General features: G+C 37.9%; 2 protein-coding genes across 2 annotated transcripts in view; both read left to right on the top strand.

Annotated features, from left to right (window-relative positions):
- Positions 1 to 5,271, top strand: part of LOC120526663 (meprin A subunit alpha-like) — a 48,693-nt gene extending 43,422 nt beyond the window's left edge. The window contains exons 13-15 of the mRNA XM_039749818.1: positions 194 to 367; positions 2,802 to 2,893; positions 5,129 to 5,271. Of these exons, the coding sequence (XP_039605752.1) occupies positions 194 to 367; positions 2,802 to 2,878 (251 nt within the window). The 3' untranslated portion in view covers positions 2,879 to 2,893; positions 5,129 to 5,271. The remainder of the gene's footprint in view (positions 1 to 193; positions 368 to 2,801; positions 2,894 to 5,128) is intronic.
- A 3,345-nt stretch (positions 5,272 to 8,616) lies between these two features.
- Positions 8,617 to 20,938, top strand: part of LOC120526662 (meprin A subunit alpha-like) — a 33,374-nt gene continuing 21,052 nt past the window's right edge. Inside the window, exons 1-3 of the mRNA XM_039749817.1 lie at positions 8,617 to 8,704; positions 20,097 to 20,150; positions 20,416 to 20,456. Coding sequence (XP_039605751.1) covers positions 8,617 to 8,704; positions 20,097 to 20,150; positions 20,416 to 20,456 — 183 coding nt within the window. The remainder of the gene's footprint in view (positions 8,705 to 20,096; positions 20,151 to 20,415; positions 20,457 to 20,938) is intronic.

The raw sequence follows: 20,938 nt of genomic DNA, 5'->3' as shown, positions 1-20,938 counted from the left end.
TGAAGCCCAGATTACTTCAAGTCAAATTAAATGTTAATGTAGGAGAAGGTAGGATAAACTAAGAAATCTGGGATGCCATACTTCATAATTTACATGTAAAAGTGGAGCTGCTATTCTGTGAAATTAAGCAGAAACATGTAAACAATTTTTAACGACAATAAGAATGAAAAGTTCAATATGTTTCTAATTCTAGATGCAGATGGTAATTTCAACTGGGACAATCCTTCTAAAAATGGCAAATATGACTCTAACTGTCAGTGTTATAAAAGTGGAACATGGGGATGGAGAGCATTTATCTCTCATTATGATTTGCACCGGAGAAATTACTTGAAAAATGATGATCTCATTGTTTTTGTTGATTTTGAAGGTAAGTTTTTTTTTTCTTTTTTCTGCTGAAATGAGTGCCTAATTTTGAAATGTAGATTTCTCTATGTATAGTGAGAAAGCATGTCCTAAGTTTTTTTCTTGTTTAAAAAGTATAGACATATGAAGATTTTAACTTCATTTTATTTTAAACAATATCTACAGATGAAGGTTGAAGAATATAACAAACATCATGCTACATTTACATTTTGTAATCTATTGTGCAGTTTAAATAAATATAAATGCAGTGTTTTGTATGTGAAAAATGTAAGTACATTCCTATTTTTATCACTGCTTCAAATACCTAAATTTAGAATCTGCTGTACCAAATCAGGTGCAAATAATTTCACCATCATAAGATCTTAGAGGAACTTGTCTTATTTAACCTTGTCTTGCTGTTGAAGTGTGCATCATCACCATGCCTAGATTGAAAGAGCTCTCCGGGGCCTTCAGAAAGTAGGTCATAGATTCCTATGAGTATGGGAATGGATTATGAATGAGCTCCAAACAATTAGCAATCAGCAATTCCACTTTCTGAAAGATCATCTACAAGTAGAGAAGATATGAAACAGCTGCTAATTTGTCAAGGCCAGGTTACCCCAAAATGTTCAGCCCTTCAGCAGAAAACAAGATGCTAAAAAAGTCTCTAACAACCACAGAATTTCATCAAGGGACCTACTGGTATCTCTTGCAGCTATTAATGTCAAAGTGTATGTTACTACTATTAGAAAGAGGCAACACAAATTAGAACTGCATAGGAGGTGTTAGAGGAAACCTTTGCTGAAAGAACATCAGGGCAAGACTAAAGTTTGTCAAGAAATAACTAAGTAAAGAGCAGGACTTCTGGAACAATGTGCTCTGAAGAGACGAGGCAAAGACCAGTACCAGGAGATGTGTTTGGCAAAAGCTAATGACACCCTTTAATCAGAGGAACCTGTTGCCACTTGTAAAGCATGGTGGTGAAAATGTTATGGTTTAGGGCTGCTTACACTTGGAGAGCTCACCATCACAGAATCCATTTTGAATTCTTCATTGTACCAGAGAGTGGATTTGAGCATAATGTGAGACCATCTGTCAAAAAAAATTGAAACTCAACCGAAAGTAGACGCAGCAACATGACAATAACCCTAAACATACCAGTAAATCCAGCATGGAATGGCTGAAATGAAAGAAACCGCAGGTTCTGGAGTGGCTACTTTAAAGCTTGGATCTGAATCTGAATCCCATTTAGAGGGGCTGTGGCAACATGGATGACCCCGGTTTTTGTCTTGGTTGAAAATATTAAAATTAAAAATTGTGAAAAAGATTCACCTCAGCAATAACATCATAGTGCCTCTTCCTATAGCCAAAGTATATCACAGAGGTCCATTCCAATAGAAATCTAAGTCCTGAATGATGGGGACTTGATGGATCACATGGCTGTTATAACACAGGCAGCACAACTGGCAGAGTTTCTGGTGTTCAGAGAGGAAGGGACTTTAACAGTCCTCCAGATAGTTCTCCTGCACTCTAAAGCAAAAGGAAATAGCATTATAGGTAGCATTACATCAAAATTCTTCCCTGTACTTATAGCTGAGCTCAGAACAGAGAGAGATGCCTGAGAGTTGTGTGTGTGTGACACATGCTAAATATTTGTACATGTAAAACTAACCAGTTTAGCTCTTAAGTTAAGGAGCCTTTTGTTGACTAAGCAGTAAGGGCGAGTTTTTCTTCATTAATTATTTATTCAATTCAATACATAGCTTTAACAATGTACATTAGAGTATTGTGGCTTTTTCTGTGTTTTAATGAAAAAAGTCAGGCGTTCTTTATGGGAGGAAAGAGCACTTGGGCTAAAAGGAAAAGGGACAACAGCTTGACCCACTGTTGCATGTCCATGACCTAGCTCACTATCTCAGCACTATTTTAATTAAAGGGTAAAATTCATAGGTTTGAACTCATTAAAGCAGCCTCTCTTTTTAATTTCTGCTAAAATGTGCCTCTCTTCTTCTGCTACAAGTTCTGCTGAACAACTTGTAAATCTGCTGTTTCCATAATGAACAAGACAACTCTTCAGTTTATTACTCCGTTATCTTTAATGTAAAAGCCAATCTTCTTGCCTCTTTTCTCTCTCCTAAAGAAGGCCCATCTGCTCTCTGTTTACAGAAAGTTCCAGCAGCAAACCTACAGGTTCACACTTGTTATATGCTACATAAAAGAGCATTTTGACTAAATTATCAAAATAACAGTAATACTTAGAAAAGCAGGTGCTGAAAAAATCATTTTTGAGAAGGCTTACTCATTGATCAGTAAACTGGTGAATTCATATTGGAAGCTGATTGACCAGAGCATCCATACTTGTTACTTTTTGGTATTACCTATAAGTGCATAGTTTCAAATGTGAAGCTCTAGAGTTATTTGATTCACATTTCTTTAAATTGCTTGTGTCTTTTTGAAAGATCTGACACCTCTTATAAAAACTGAAGTTACACTCTCAGGATTAAGTCCAGAAAATGAACTTCACAACAAAGTTTAAAAATATGTGGAACAGGTAAGAATGTATTTCTGATATTTATATGTAATATTATAGAAGACTGCCATGCTAATGCAGTGGCAATGTGTTTTCTCACCTCTCTGTAGTCTTGTGTTTGATGTTTCTGTCACCTGTTTGAATCTGCAATATTTTTCCTATGTTTGTTTCTGTAGCTTTTCAGGTGTCCTATCACTTTCCAAAGACATTTACCATACCATACAATTTATAAAGCTTGCTTAATTCTGAGCAGGGTCCACGGGACCAAAGACATCCACATGTGATTATCTGGTTACTCAAAATTGTCGAGTTTGAATGATTGCAGTGTGATGGACCATCAACAAACTCAGGGTTGATTCCTACCCACCATGTACCCAGTGCTTCTGGGATTGGCTTTGGCTGTTTCTTTGCCTTTTCAGTCCACTGACCCACAGGGAGCCTGGCAGAGAGATTGGTTAACTTCTGATCCACAAAGAGAAAGAGGTTCTCATTTCCCAGCTCCCCAAACAGAGAACAGCTCATCAGAATTTAATTGCAGAAAGCAGACTTCTGGGATTTTCAGTCATTTTTGAGAGTGAGAGCAGAGCTGTCATGAGAATTCCCTTGAGAGAGCTATCTTAGAGAGCCAGAGAGTATCCCAAGAATCTTCAGGGTGGTGCAGAGAGATTTAAGGGAATTTATAACTTTTCCGGATTGGATTAAAGTCATTTCCAGTTACAAAATCGGGTTCACCCCATTCCCCATAGGTAAGTTCTTTCGTCTATCAGAGTTGTCATTCCTTGAATCATAGGTCTTTATTCTTGGTAGAGTTTATTTTCATGCCTTATGGCTCAAGAAGTCTGTAGATAGGTCTCTGTCAGTTCAACTCTGATTTACACCTTTGTTATCAGTGTATTGTACAAGCTGGAGTTCAGTCACTTAGTTTGGAATACAAGTGGGGTTTTGTGCAGATGGATGGCTGTTAAATCTGCTGGAGTGCCACCAGACTGACCTACACTAGCTCCAGGTTCACTTACTACTCAGAGAGACAGGAATACATATTTTGCCTTCTTGTGTGAGTTTTTATTGCTCAGGTTTAGTTTCAGTGCAACATAGCAACAAAATATTTGCATTATATTATATGAAATTATCCCCACATTAATTCCCTAAAAAAGCAGATCATTACTCTCTGTTCTTTGGTGCAAAAAAAGAGAAACTGACTGATCAAGTTTGAGACTTTACACTGTTTTTGCACATGTGTGTGCAGGGAAAGCTATACTGCCAACCCAACAAAATTGATGATTATTGTCTCTCCCTTATATATATAAATGGCAGGTGTTTATTGATTATCATGCAGTGCCATCCATCAATCCATTTTTAAACTTACTTAATCTATTTTGGGGTAATAGGGAAATGGAGTGTTCCAGTGACATGTAATGGAAAGCCAGAATCACTATTGGGTCTGTGGAATGAGCCCCAGACACAGACAGGCAGACATGTTTAAAGTCACCACCACAAACCCCAAAGTCCAGGCCAAACCACACTGCCTCTTCTTCGGACCACCTCCTTCTCTCTCTTCACCGACCTTGTCCGTCTTCTACTCTACTCCAGCTCCGAATGAAGGGAGGCGGCCCTTTTTATCTGTACCCGGATGTACTCCAGGTGTGTTCCGACAATCTCCCACGAACACGCCCCAGTGTGGCGGAAGTGCCAGCTGCGTACCCGGAAGCACTCCGGATGTCCCCACTTGTCTTCCCCCCAGCACTTCCTGGTGTGGCAGAAGTGCTGGGGTCCAGGTTTCTCCAGGCATGGGGGCACACCCTGGTGGTGACCACGGGCCCCTAAAGGAACCAGGGTGGTCTCTCCCTCGTGGTCTGGAGGAGGCCTGAGCCCTCCTTCTGTCTTCCAGGTGCCACCCCCAGCCGCGTGCCACAGGTCTTAATCCAGAATGTACAACTTATTCCTTCCAGGTCAATTATGAATTACCAGTTAACTTTACACGCTTATGTGTAGGATTTTAGGGAAAAAATTAAGTACAGGGTTACAATATCAGAAGCAGAATGAGCAAACAACACACAGCCAGTGTCTAGGCAAGGTCCTGTCTCAATAGTATATGAGCCAGCAGCTCGAAGCTCTGTGGCACCCTGCCATCCTGGTGAGATAGTTGTTTTTGTTTTTTTTTACAAATATTCAAATGCAAGGATTATGTGAATATTCTGATGTAAATCAGAGTTTAATGTATTCTGTGTAATTTACATTTTTTTTTTGCTTTTTCAGAAGAATTATCTCCATTTCTTCCATTAATTCATTATTATTTCCATGGTGTTGCAGAATTCAAAACACAGCCCAGCCATATTCAAGAGAAGAGTTGTTTTGCAAGTAACTTTGATGAGGATATGATGTTGAATGTTATACTGAGACAATAGATATGACCTTTTATGTATCTTGCATTAATGTGATTTCATTAAATTTGTATGCATTTCCATTGAGATCAAATCCAGTTGTGTACTTTCAAAAGGATATTACAGTCTTTGTTTTCTTCACAGGCATGATGATGCCCAATTTATGCTTGAAACTCTGCCACTGAAATATGGTGCCAGCTATGATTCAGCTATGAGCTCATGATGCACTTCATTGCAATTTTATAAAGGATATTATTTACACACATTGTTTTCATTTATACAGCTCTTAATTTTGTATTTTACTAACCGACCCTGGCCTGTGCCTCCACTCTCAAGGGTTGTAAGCATGTTAGTCAAGTCAGTCAACCCAAGGCGTAGGGGTACAACCTAGATAAACCCTGTTTTATGGTGGAACAAAGAAAACTAAGCAAACAAATAGCATTATGAGGGATCAAAATGTTAGCTATTGCCTTAAAGTAAAAAAGAAACTCTGAACATGTACTCTCAGCGCATGTTTTGAAAGCATGTCAGCTATTATATTTGCTTTAACACCAGACCTTCACGCTATGCTCAAGGTTTACATAAAAATGTGCCATTGATATCCCATGTAAAATAATTAATCTTATGATGGCCATTCAGCACGTAGCATCACACTGAATTTTGAACAACCGCTATAGGAGACTAATGAATGTGATTGTACTGTAAACGCTTGTGATTGTACTGTAAACGCTTAAACATGGCAACTTTCTTCACAAAGACTGACAGCTTGGCTGATGAGACAAACAACTGATTTAAAATTTTATCATTCTGTCTTTTTAGTTCTCTGTAACTCAAAACTATTGAGCACATGGCAGGAACCAATCGTAGTCATGATTCTAATCCATTTAAAGACACGTGTACGCTTGCAGTTCATTCACATAGGATGAGTGTAACGTCACTGTCTAAGCTGGCATGTAGAAGGATAGCCAGAAGGCCTGAAGAAATAAAATATCTGCAGACAGACGGTGACCAGGCCTGAATTCTGGTCTGCTGGGTCAATGATACTATGGAATTAACCTGTTTTTGGACTTCCCAGCTGACTAATGCTATGGATGTTGGGACCTAGCTGTTCCACTGAAATTCAATATTTCAATTTACCATTTCAACAAAAGTAATTAAGCTTATTGTTAACATTATGGGTCTTTTCATTTATAAACTCAAATAATTTACGCTTACTGATTTTTTTAAATGTTTGCACTTCTTACTTTAAATATATGTTAATTTCAAGTTTAGTCTAAATTTATTGTCACAAAATAGAGTATCTGAATTTGTCACCAAACCAAGGCAATCAACTTGATACCTGACTTCATAAGCCATGGACTTAGAATTTTGCTTTACTTGAAGGAAACATGTAAAGATCACAATCCCACACTTTAACAACAGCCAAATTAACTAACGAAGTAGATCTTGAAGCCAACATCAAAAAGACAGAAGCATACATCAATCAATAGTCAGTTCCAACATTGAACTTGGAGGAAAACAAATATTGTGGCTTGATAACTTTAAAAACGGGATTAATGGTAACATTGAATGAGTCAGAAAGCAGAATATGGAAAAACCAAGCCTGGACTTCCTTCTAGCAAATGAAAAACATTCTGTTCTTTAATTATCTCAACCATCATCAAGAAACATCTTCAAAGCAGCAGGCCTATCCATACTTCTTTATGGAGCTACTCAACACCAGGCGCTTGGATTGAGTAACAACTGACACCCTATATGAACTACTGCAAGCTGAATCTTTGGTTTAAATCATGCAACAAAGGCAACTCAGATTCATTAAGAAACCAACAACTGAGCTCATTAACCAATATGCTTTCTACAAGCCACCTGAGAGCTATGACAAGAGCCCCCCCCCCGTTTGTCATATAACAACTACATCAGTAAACTAGTACATCAAAATGTGCCAACAATGGTTAAAAAGGTAAGGGAAACAGCTACCAGTTGAGAAAACTGGAAAATGATTGCATACATTTGCAAACCAAACGTTTTTGTAGTTGAGTTATGATGATGATTATGTCACATATACTGAGTACAATGAAATTCTTAATTGCATGTCTAAGGAAAATGTATTCTATGGCACCATGATCAGCAATTATTATTAGTCAAATACAGACCTTAGATCAGAATTCTAATATGAAGTCTTCTTCAAGTTATCTTCCACTCGACTCCAGCTGACGAATGGAGGAAGGCGGTCCCTTTAATGTTCACCCGGATGCGCTCCAGGTGTCTCCCAATGAACTTCTGCTGGCACTTCCTGGTATGCCGATTGAGCACCCGGAAGCACTCCGGGTGTCCCCGGTTATCCTTTCGCCAGCACTTCTAGGTGTGGCGGAAGTGCTAAAGTCCAGGGCTCTTCAGGCATCTGGGCGCCTCCTGGCGGTGACCATGGACCCTATAGGGTTGAGCTTCCATGCTCTGTTCCCGTGGTCCCCATACCAACCAGGGTGGTTGCCCTCAGGTTCTACCTCCAGTGGGTTGAGTGTAAGTTCCATAACTGAGCCTGACTTCTTGTATTGATGAGGAAATTTACTTTAATAAACCTGCTTTATAGCTCCCTACGTGTACAGCCTTATCTGCAGGTGGACAGCTCCTTTAAGTAAAGAGACTTACTAGCTCAGCACAAGCAGACCAAATGGTTAAGCTACACTTGTGCCAATCACCAAAGCAGGTTCCCACTTAACATGCTGTTTTTTATTGGTGGCCTTCCTCCTCAACTGCTAACCCCTGTGGGGATATGGTAATCACCCATACCAGGTGCTCTTATCACTATACCTTAAATATATTATCATTGAAATCCCTATGTTTGTTATTTTGGTTCATCTACACCATAGTTACTGTTAACTGTGTTGTTTGTATGGCTGTTAGGTATATCTACTTTATGGCACTCCATATCTACAGCCTTACCTGCACGGGGACAACTGTACCAAGCAAACAGACTTACTAGCTTTGCATATGCGGAACAAATGGTTGTCTATACACATAAGCTACTCCTGTGACAAACACCAAAACTGGTGCCCTCTTACTGTGTTTATTAAAAGGCATCTCTTCTCAGCTGTTCTTAAACAGTATACCTTGATCCAATCAAATATAATAAAATCAGTTTTATTATACAGCAAAATGAATAAAAACAAAGTAAAACCCATGATAGCAAAATTAGGAAATGTACTTGGGGGGGAAAAAAGTCTTAAAGTCTTAGAAAATACAAGTGATGGAAGCAGTGTCAGTACTAGGTTATTTTGTGTCCAATGCCAAGATTATTAGTGTGCCAACCGACTCATAACCAACTTATGATCTGCACCCTAGGCAAATGTCTAATATGCCTTAATGGTGGCACCATCTCCGGATGGAAGATGGGTCTTTCCAAGTCTAGATGCAGAGCTGCTCTTCTACAGATATCTTGACAATTTCCTTGGTAATTTGGACGTCTTGTCTGGGTGGGTTCATTCTTTTGTCGTTCCCTTCTATCTTCTCCTTGCCTGTGTGCAGCATGCTTCCCAAACTCCAAGGCCTCACTTCAAATGCAGTTAGCAAATTACATGAATAATCTGGTTTTTTTTTCCATTGTGGCCTCAATCAAGATTGAAGCCAGAAACCAACTGAAGACTTGGGCCCTGGAGTCCATCCTAATAATCTGCTGCTCATCCATCCTGGGATTGATCTCCTGGGACCTCCTGTATAAACGGTGTGTATGCACAGAAATGTTGCGTAACGTTTCTATGTTCAAGTCGTGATGTACAAAAACCTAAACTTGGCGTAAAGCCACGCACATTTCCACAGTACAGTAATCCCACCTCGATCGTGGGGGTTGCGTTCCAGAACCCCTCGCGATAGGTGAAAATCAGCAAAGTAGAAACCATATGTTTGTATAGTTATTTTTATATATTTTAAGCCCTTATAAACTCTCCCACACTGTTAACATTATTAGAGCCCTCTAGACATGAAATAACACCCTTTAGTCAAAAGTTTAAACTGTGCTCCATGATAAGACAGAGATGACAGTTCTTTCTCACAATTAAAAGAATGCAAATAGATCTTCTCTTCAAAGGAGCAGAGAATTTCAGAGAGAGAGAGCGCATGACAGAAAAGCAAACAATCAAAAAATCAATGCGTGCAGTTGCACACCGCGATAAAGCAGCCGCAACAGAAGGGAGCAATGTGAAGGTAGTCTTTCAGCATTTTTAGAGTAGCGTCCATATCTTCTAGGCAAACAGCCTCTGTGCAAACAGTCCCTCTGCTCACACCCCCTCCGTCAGGAGCAGAGAACGTCAGAGAGAGAGAGCAAGAGTGCAAGATTAAAGCAAACAATCAAAAAATCAATATGTGCTTTTGGGCTTTGAAGTATGCTGAAGCACTGCGATAAAGCGGCAGTCCGTGTCTTCTAAGCAAACAGCCTCTGTGCAAACAGCCGCTCTGCTCACACCCCCTCCGTCAGGAGCAGAGAACGTCAGTGAGAGTGAGAGAGTCCGAAAGCAAACAATCAAGCACTGCTCGGGAAGCACATCGCATGTCATTGAGGAGTTTTATTTAATACGTAATACATGCTCTGGGCGGCACCCAGCGTCAAAGTAGTGCTACTGTTCCTGTGTGGTTTATCTTTCTTTTTCAGATCCACGTCTCTGATGCGGCTTTATAAATACACTGAAATTAACCGCATATTGTATATTAGTTAAATGCATCTGATTGTAATTAACCTGTAACAATATAATGGTCAACAGAATGGTCAAACTATTCTAAATACCAGAACTGCTGAACGTTGTTACTGTCACTTCACCTTCTTATTCTTTTTTCAGCTGCTCCCGTTGGGGGTTGCCACAGCGAATCATCTTTTTCCATATTACTCTCACTGCACCACTTGGAGCAGCTGATCGGAAAGAGAATTATTGGTATACAGCATCAAGCACACGCTGCCTCAGCCATGCTTCCTATTTGAACTGCTTCTCATATGACAAACACTTCAAACCATTCCTGTATGGACCTTGCGGTTCAGAAACAGTTTCATCCCAAGAGCTCTAAACAAACTCAATCAGTCCATCAAGTGCTCCTTGTAGAACTGTTAGTACTTATTAGTACAATCACCTCACTGTAAACTTGCAGTACAGTTATAATATTGCACAACCTGAGCCACTTTATAAACCGCGTATTTACATATGATGATGATATCATTTTTAAGATAAAATGCAGCAAAATATCTTTATTATATTATACAGATAAAACTAACTTCATTTAAATAATCTATATTGTTAATAATTAAAGGACATGGTGTTGCTACGCTAGCAAGGATCTGGCGCTCCGCTCACGATTGTTCCTGCCTCACACTGTATGCTTCAATGGGAGTGGCATGAAGGACAGAATAATTAAACATGTACTACGAAGATATTTCAATGTTCCTTAAAAGTTTTGAAGAATCGACGTTATAAGCTTACAGATGGCTTAACGTCTATTACAGAGCTGATAGTGTGGCAATCGGTTACTTGAAGAAAGAAAAGGAAGAACAGGAATTGGAGGTTAGTATGTTTGTAAGAGACAGTACTGCAGGGGCGGCCTTAGACATGTGCAAACTGTGCACCTGCACAGGGCCGCCAAATCCCAGGGGCTGCCACGCCAATATAAATTGAATATAAAACATAAAGAGAAAATAACAACACAGCTAAAAACACGGTGGCAAATTTCGGCAAAATTTAAACGTTTGTGTCATGAGCACGAGGTGGCTATGCAGTGTCCGCAACGGACGTGGCCATCCGCCGTGCGTAAGATACCATATTGACATTGGCGGGCAAAGGGGCCACAGATTCTTTCTCTGCCCAGGGCTGCCACAAGCCTAGAGCCGCACTGCTGCAATAAATTATTTCATCGAAGGTCACGCACAATCACTGCGCCACCGTGTTCCCATGTTTAATAACGTGCTTTAACTCATATCATCATGAAAATGATATCAAGTATACATCTCAGTATTTCAGTTATTCAGAGAGCTGTAATATCACGAATGTAATAAACTCTGTGTCCAGTTGGAGAAAGAGAGCCGGTTTAAGAAGCACATAGTGATTCACACACATAGAGCACATCGAAAAACAAATACAAAACAAAGCATTTAACGTACTACTTTAATTACGATGTGATTTGAGAAACTGGTTAATTAAACGATTTTAAGATGAAGTTTATGATGTTCTACTTTAATGACAAAATAAACTACATGATTAAAGTGGAAATTTCAAGATTGAAGTTGACATTTTGTGCTTTTTCCCCAGTGTGTGCCTTTTTTTCTCTGTACCCTAATAAGCTTTCATATGACACTCAGATGGTGGGCTACGACTCGCCTTTTCACGGCAACTTTGATATCTGACTTCCTTTTTATTTTGGGCACTGTGCAACTTTGTGAACTTGAGCTTTCGAGTTTCTCTGACACGCTAATCAATCAGCTTCTTTTTGTTGTTTATACCACTGTTTAAAATAGTATGTTTTTTCCTTGCCTCCACTTGGTATTTGCTGAAATTCTTCCATTTTCCCTCTTGCTTTTCCCATTGTCTTTTCACAGAACGCTGAGCTTAAGGGCTATTTATATTGATTTGCATATTCAAAGAGGCGTAATTCTGGGAGGAATTGGGGCGGGACAGCAGGCGCGTGCACGTGAGTTACTTTTCACGCTGACCAGGATTTATGTAGCTGAAGAACGCAGAAATTGGCGAATACACAGACTTATGCATCTGGATTTTTCTGTGCATAAGCACATTTCGGCTTACGTCATGTTATAATGCGAATTCTATGCACGCCGTTATGCATGAGGCCCCTGGTGTCTCGGAGGCAAGCTTAAGCTTCTCAGTGACTTTGCTGCTTGAATGAATGTTAAGTATGAAAACTGAAATTGTAATAGGTTGGGAGCATACAAATTATTATAACTAGGGGGCTCCGGCCCCTGCTCGCTTTGCTCACCCACCCCCGGGTTTGGTTATCCAGATATACAATTTAAAGGGAATATTATTTTAATGGGAATTTTTACCTGCTCTTTTAATTCTATTTTGCATCGCTTCTCCATGATCGTAAATATAAACCTGACTGAATTGTGTTTTCTTTGAAATTAAATATGTTGTATCTTTAATTTTTGTGGGACCACAGATTCTCATAGCGTATGGTCCATTATTGTGTAAATCTACGTTTTGAGCATTGAATGATGAAGTTTATTGTAGACTTGGATATTTTGCCACCAAACAACAAAACCTTTAATACTCGTGGATAGGTCTCTTCATTGGAAGACAACACTACTTTTACCTGATGGCAACACGAATTAGACGATCTACAAGTCTCCGACTTAAACTTTAAAGCCTTACAATATCTACATTCTTCTGACATGTCACCTATGTCCATATATTCAGTCTCTTTTTGCTGTTCCGTTATTTCACCAAGTAATAACTTCCGTTTGTTTGTGCTAATGCAATCTTTACTTTCTTTTTTTTTTGATGCTTTCGAATTTTACTACTTTCATATTTAACTTGCTCTGCATGTGTATTGCGCCAACATTTTTTCTGAGCCTTTCACATTCCACTGCTTTCATAATCTTCTCTGCATGTGTATCGTGTCAACCTTTTTGAAAGTCTTTATGAAGTCTTTTATTTCTAATCTCGATTGGACCTACGAAGTTTCAGTTCCACTTGGTCTGGGCAATTTTACTTAGTCGTTGACGTGCCACCTATAAGTATAAAATTTTTAAGAGCTGGGAGCACATGAAGTGTGTCTGCCAAACGCATTCCAACAACTGAGAGGTTAGATGTCGTTGATCTTGTTTTAAATTGTTTGTAAGTAGGGTGTGACATGCAAAAGTCACAGTCTCACAGGTCTTGCTTCCAAAGGTTGTAAAGTCTAGTCTCGCAGGACGTCAAAGTGTCTTTCCAAGAAGATCACATCTTGACCCAAGATTTGTTTATTATAATAGAGAGAGATTTTACAGAAAAAAGCTGTGGAAATTATTAAGTATGTATTGTGTATTTGCTCCCACCACAGATATGGACCTAACTACTCTTTGTTGCTGGAGAAAACTGATCTATATGTATTTTTTATGAAAACTGTTTTGCAATTTAGAGGCAATAATAACCGATCTTTTCTTTCTTCTTGGTAGAAGTTCTTTTTCTTCTTTCTTCCTATGGGCCCTGACACAATTAAATGACATACTTGTATATGTGGGCCTTGAGGCTGAAAAAGTTTTACTTGACTGTGCTGGGATAGACTACGATACCCATAACCCTGAACTGGACATAATAAGCAAAGAAAATGTATTGATGGGTGCATAAAAGAATGATCTTGATTTGCAGATTTTGGAATATATTATACAAATCCGTGATGAGAGAAAGTCAGCTGTATGCTCAATGCAAAACCTAAGATAGTTGAAGTTTATTTGTGCTTCGATCAATAAATAAAATACACGTTAAAGCTGGCTGTGTTCTTTTGGTATTTCTTCCATAGTGAACAACTGGACATGTGTAAGATGGAATTTTTGGAAGAATAAATTCATTCCTGTGTACAATAAGAGGCTTACTGTCCTGCGATTGAAACACTGTGAAGTTTCATGAAAGCCAAGAGTTTATGATACCTATGCTAACTTTGTACACAAGCAAATCTTTGCCAATTACTTTTACATGGAATATTTATGCTGTAAATGCATTTAGAATTCTAAAGTTCACATTCCAACAGTTATTAATTAACATAATTAAAACCTGTTTCAATGAGGCATTGTATAGTAATTGATATTTATGGCTTAATTAGTTCCCTTTTGCTAAGAACATGAAGTTTATCTTTATTTAAAGTTCATTATCAGCGTTTTTTAACATAGTAATGCAAGAGATGTAACAATTTCCATCCATTTTTGAATTATCTGATGTTTAAATTTAAATTCACAGCAGAGTTCAACATAATTGAGTGAATATCAGTCTGAAGGGAGTGTTTAAGAACAACAGTTATAGGACAAGGTTATAGATGAAGAGCTCTAAACCAGAAAAAAGCAACACAAAACTAATTACTCCTATCTTGGTTATGTAGAAATCTAAAACAAAAACCATTAGCAGATATTCACAAAACACAAGAGTCTTCAAACACTTCTTAAATGCAGGAGGATACCCAGCAGGTATGTACTGATAAGCCACCAACCCTCCAATCTTCCAAAACAGGGGTTCCATTTTCTGTGCGATTTTGAAGGGATACACCAATAAAACCAACTCATCAACATCTGCCAGCAAGTATTTCATTCAGGATTACATTCACCCGGCCAATTCCATGGAATGTACTTTCCTCCTCGGAAAGAGGCATTTTCATTTGGCTCATTAATGCTTTTAATTTTTCTTAGATAAAAAAATGTTTCTACCCTTAGCTGCATAAACTATAATTGTTGTAATTACTATATCCACACCACTGTCTAAAACAAACAACTCAGAAATGATTACTTTGATTCAGAACAGGATGGCTTCCTTATAAACAAGCACTTTTTATGAGAACATAGGACTACCAGAACTAAATCAATTACCAGTTACACCTTTATTAACTGTCTCTAAGAAGGCCAAATACATAAATAATGGTTAAAGTTTCCTTTTCTACAACTCAATGGTGAATTGAGGCAACTCTTTTCTCCACATAGGCAAACTTCAGGTAGATGTTTTTAAATTGCCGCTTTTTCAAACCGTGAAGTAATGGTTCAGTTCCCAATGTCATGTTTGTTTCCTGCAGTAATGCCTGTCACTATACCTGACTTGTGGTTTGCTATTTATGTTGTGAAATAACACATTCATTCCATGTGGCTTTTTAAACTAGCTATGAGGATCATTTTGTCATTAGGTACTTAATTATAAACACCCCCTAACCCACACATATTTGGCACGAGGGGTGCATCTGGGAGTTCTTTTCAGAGGTGACTTCATGTATTTATTACATGATCCACTGAGTGCCTTTACCTGCACACATAAAACTGGGATAATGTGAGCAACCCAGTTATGGCAGAAACCTGGTTTCTTAAAAACCCCAGTTTACATGTGCAAGTACACTCTGGGAGTTCCCCTTTGACAAAATGCACCAACATTATTAAACTGCGCAAAAAAGAGTTGAATGTCATCATTGGCCGACATGAATCCAAAAATGAGCATTAAGCCTGTGAAAATGTTCTGGTATCTAAAAATATGCTTATTCCTTCATGTGCTGTGAAGATCCATCTCCTTTTTACATCTTCTACCTGAATCACTTGAGGATTCTTGTTATGAACACTGGCCACTAAGTCATTTCAACATACAGGTATCTGTAGCAAATAACTGGACTAAAACTAAACTGACACACTATTTATAGTTTTCCGTTACCGAATTTCAAGCAGCACACCCTTTTCTGCTTGGCTGCGTAATCGAGTCCTGCAGAGGAGCATCGGTACATTTGCTTTTTGCCTTACACCCAGCAGTCCCAGCATAATAATAACAGAGTTATTTTTATTTCAATAACAGAAGTACAGTATTTCTTTAACATACTCATTTCTTTAAAAAAGTAATTGGGCTGTGTAACATATGTTAGTTTTTACGTGTTACCCTACTGCTTCGGAGATTGTGCTGCTGAGCTTAGCACTGTACGTTCAGCTCATCAGCATAAATTTAGCGATTTTTAGTGATAATCAGACATTATTTCAACCAAGAGAAGGAATAATGTGATCACTTGGGCATTTGCCTCAGGAAATGTATCTTGTGGATGCTTTTATCATCCATTGTGGCTCATGAAAGCATGTTCAAAGCTAATACATCAGCAGGCAAACACAGTGCAAAGGACTTGAGCATACTACAAAATCTGGTTCCTGGTTAAGGATTTAAATGGTTAGATAGATAGATAGATAGATAGATAGATAGATAGATAGATAAGTGGGGTACTCGTGGATAAATCTATATGTGTTATCCCGATTTCTCAGAGATCAATAACACAGTTTCTGTGAATAAGCAGGTTATTACACATCAATTGGATTACTCTTATATGGCCACTTTACTTAGACCAGTTGGCCAAAGTTATCTCTAAGACTACAATAACCAGTGTGGCACTCTGGTTTGAAGGTGGAGTCTGAATAATTGTTTGGTGAATTTGTTTTCATATTATAATATGCTATGTTACTGGTACAGTGGAACCTGGTTCACGAACGTCTCGGAACACATACAAATCGGTTTACGACCAAAAAGTTCGCCAAACTTTTGCATCTGTTCACGACCACAGACTCGGTATATGAACAAGCCAGTTTCCCTTCCGGTTTGTGCGTGACGATGATTTCCGCACGTGTTCAGTCTCTCCCTGTGCATTCCCTGTGTAGCGAGAGAGAGAGAGAGACACACCCACACACACACACACACACACACACAGGCGCGTGAGAGAGAGAGAGAGAGAGACACACACACACAAACGAGAGAGAGAGAGACGGCTAGATGCATAAGGCCGAGAAGACAGATCTGAGCATTGTTTTAACCTCGTTGTATTTAATGAAGACTTTTTTCTATTGGATTTTAACCTCCTCTGCACTTCTGTTTACATCGATCGTTTCGTAGTGTGCATTGTTGCAATGTTACTTTTCTTGGTGGTTTATTAAATTACAGATTTTTCAAATGTAAATTTTTTCCCTGTGCTTAAAACGCATTAAAAAAAGTGATTTTAGCGAGCGGTTCGTAGCGCTATAGCGCGAACTCTTGCAGTGTTAGTTTTATCTGTTGTTCAAGGTTTTCTGAGTGTTATTCAATGTTTTTACATTTAGTTTACTATTACACTGTGCATTCTATGGTATAATTAACTATATTTGTGCTTAAAAACCTAAAAAAAATATTTACATACAGTTCATATGGTCTGGAACGGATTAATTGTATTTACATACAATCCTATGGGGGAAATTACTTCGTTTTACGACCAGAGTTTTGGAATGAATTATGATCAAGAACCGAGGTTCCACTGTATTCTTATACTGTTAAAGTATGTACTAAAGAAAACTTTGTGCTGTTAATTTATAAAGAGAGTGTGTGTGTGCTTTTTGCACCGCATAACAAGTCAGAACCAGAACTTGGGATTGTCTGAAGTGATACATTAATTGCACATTAGGGGCTTCAGAAACAAATAAAAATGCTACTTGGTAGAAGGTTAGAGAACATAATGTAGGTTGTGCTTATCCAGGACTGGTCCAAATAAACCTTCTGAGGTACAGAGATGAGAGAAGGGAAGAAGCATTTAACCATAAACTCAGTCAACCCTAGTTCATCCTAACGGTCATCAGGCTGGTAAGTGTGACTTAGCACAGCAAGAGACAAAAATTTGGCCTAATCAGGTTTACATTGAAAGTCCAAAGGTCAGCTTAGAGTCACCTTTAGACAATTTCATGTCAAAACTCACTCATATGCTCCTATCTTCCTAAAGTTGTAAGAAATGTTGAAAATACAATTACGTTAATTAACATGAAGTCTAAAGAAAACTGAACACAAGGGTTTCTACATGAAAATGCAGACATTTTATCATCTTCTCTGTGGTTTCCACATTGGAACATAAAACACGTAGTGGCTGATATTCTATATAATCATAATGAAAACATTTTTCTAGATGAATTAAAATTGTTACCAAGAAGACACCCTGGTACAATTTCATTTACCAAGGTGTAGGTCTGCACTGCTTTAGATAGATAGATAGATAGATAGATACTTTATTAATCCCAAGGGGAAATTCACATAATCCAGCAGCAGTATACTGATACAAAGAAACAATATTAAATTAAATAGTAATAAAAATGAAAAAAAATTAAAATAAAATTAATGTTCGCATTTACTCCCCTGGGTGGAATTGAAGAGTCGCATAGTGTGGGGGAGGAACGATCTCCTCAGTCTGTCAGTGGAACAGGACAGTGACAAAAGTCTGTCACTGAAGCTACTCCTCTGCCTGGAGATGATCCTGTTAAGTGTAACTTTAAGCAAAGTTATTGACTTCATTTCACTTTTCTGACTGAAGATCACTTGGAACATGAATTGAGCGCAGCATCATTTTGATTTAAAGACAATAATGAGGAAAACATTGTGTTGCTGGTCTTGTGCTCATTCAGCTGCAGAGAAAAACAAGGTAACATGGTGAGCTTTACCATGGCCACATACACTTCACTGAAAAATGAGAGCAGTGGTGCCACTGTGCAATTGGGGCAGGTAGTGACAATTTCAGGGAGGCCAGAAATAATAATAGAGGTGGGGGAACAGGGCTGCCAGGTTGTTGCCAATGTTTGACATTTACAGTCTGACATAGAGTTAACGTACGAGGTCAGAGACTACCACTAGGATGCTGTATCATTTTTGCTTTTAGATTTTCTAGAACCCTGTTCCTTGGTCAATATACAAAAGGTCAGTCAACCATCACACTTATTTGTCTGCCTCTGTAGAAATGCCCAATATCTTCTTACTGGCATTTTCTGTTGACATTTTAGGAAGGGCATATCTGTCAACTCATCCTTGGTACTTCTGTTATCCTTATGTCTGCTAGTAATACTGGAGAGGTTTTTCGCCATGACCTCCAATTGTTTCCTATTCATATCATGCCAGCTAAGCAACCTTTCAAAGACAATGTTTCAGTCTTTTCTTTATCTATTAGGTACCAAAAGTTATATCTACCTTTAATATAGAACTTGGTACCAAGTGTCATAAAGCACTTTATGTGTTTAAGCATTTTATCTGGGCCGCTGTGGAAAAGATAATGCGGGTTTCACAAGGTCAGCCTCCTAGTAAATAAATTATCCCCCAATACTCTTAATCGCTGATCAAAGTCCTTTTCACTTACAAGTATTTACTGTATGTGCTGCTGGTTTGCCTTCTTATTTCTTCAAAGATGGACTTCAGTGCACTTGTTTCTCTCCTAAGCTTGGTTGTGTTTTCCCATTCATTCACAGTAAGATTTATTTTTATTATTGTCATTCACAAGTACTGTGTTACAATTATATATCTTGCTCCATCTTTTCTATGAATATAAGTCATTAATATGCTGTTATTAATTTCCTTTTATTTTAGATTCATCGCTTATCAAAAGAAAAAGGTATTGCATTATTTTTATAGCATAAATTAAAAACATAGCTATTAAAGACATATAATAATACTGTTAACGCTTTATTTTAATTAGCATTTTCGTATCGCCATAGATATGCCTAAATGATGGCTGTAAATTGGCCCAGTGTGAGAGCCGGTGAATGAGTGAAATGGATTAATAGGGCCAATCTACTGCATTTAAAGGACCAAGCCAATAATAACAAATGAAATGTAACAACATTTATTTATATAGCACTTTATAACATTTATATATGTAGATGTGTAACATTGAGTTAGTGGCTTTAGACAAAAATAAACAATAGTTCTGAAAGAAGAATAATGAAAAAGTCAAACAAAGGAACACAATCTCCACTTATTAGAAGAGCCAAATGCAAAATGTTCAACTACTGTATGATGAAGGATAGAAGCAGCTGAGAAGTGACAGAACATTCTTGATATTTATACCCACATGTCCCTCTGTCTGTTCAGATAAATCAATTCCATTAATGAACAATTTAAGATATTGTGGCTTGTATTTTGAGTTATCACATTCTATTCAAACATTTTCATATTCTTCTCTGACAGAAATCTTCAGCTCTTCACAAGTTGCCTTAAACTTATTTGATGGCCTTTTCAGCAGTTATAGTGACAAAGCAGCATACGTGCTTAGAAATGTGCTTCATGATACCATAGCCATTATTTGTTTTGAAGTATATTTAACAGAATATTTGGAGTAAAACCCACTAAATGATATATTGTTGTCTTTGCTTTGTTTAGTTGTCATAATTGATGAAGGAAAAACAAAGCATGACATTCCCTTTCTTAATCAAGGTGAGTTCTAAGGAAGAGCTTCCATGCTTCTTCATTATGGAGTCCTCTTTTTCTTTAAAGAACAATTAGCTTCTTATTTAAAAATGCAGTTCGGAAGTTTACACATTTCTTAAGTATTTACAAATTTGCTAACCATTTTGTTGAATACTGCTTTTCTGTATTTATTCCAAATTTTTATGAATTTATTTTTTATTTACTCTCTCAGAAAATCTCAAAAATGTCTTTATGATATATTAAATGGAGTTGACTGTGTCTCTTTTTTTAGAGTCAAAAACACCATTGGTGGAAGGAGATATTGCATTACCTGTAAGTCATATGCCATTTTCAAAAATATTGTCTGTGTTACAATTGCAGGCCAAAATAGACCAAACTGAAAAAGGGAAAAGGGATCTGTAAAAAAAAGGGGAGAATGTATACAAGTTTAAAAATTAAATCAAAAAATAGAGTTTATAGTGAGATTAAAAGAAGCTTTGTTGTAAAGAGCACATGTCTCAAATAAGTCATGTGAAATACCCAAAAAGAAACTACTGTACTACTATTCATTCACTGTGCAGGTGCAAATACAGCACTGGAGCATGAATGGCAATCAAATTACAACTGCATTTTACAGAAACCTTTTTCACATGACGAGCATGGAGGAGTCACCTGGTAATGTAGCTGTAAATTCTTGTTTTCTTATGGGGGCGCTAGCTCCCTGGAAATATGGTTGTTTTGTAATTGCGGTGTCGTAAGTAACCTGAACCTAAGTACATATATGATAAATAGGTGATATCCCTCCCATAGAGATA

The sequence above is a fragment of the Polypterus senegalus genome, chromosome 3 (assembly GCF_016835505.1).
Source record: "Polypterus senegalus isolate Bchr_013 chromosome 3, ASM1683550v1, whole genome shotgun sequence".
Taxonomy (NCBI): domain Eukaryota; kingdom Metazoa; phylum Chordata; class Cladistia; order Polypteriformes; family Polypteridae; genus Polypterus; species Polypterus senegalus.
The sequence above is the reverse complement of the archived record's forward strand: the minus strand, read 5'-3'. Positions and strand labels throughout refer to the sequence as shown.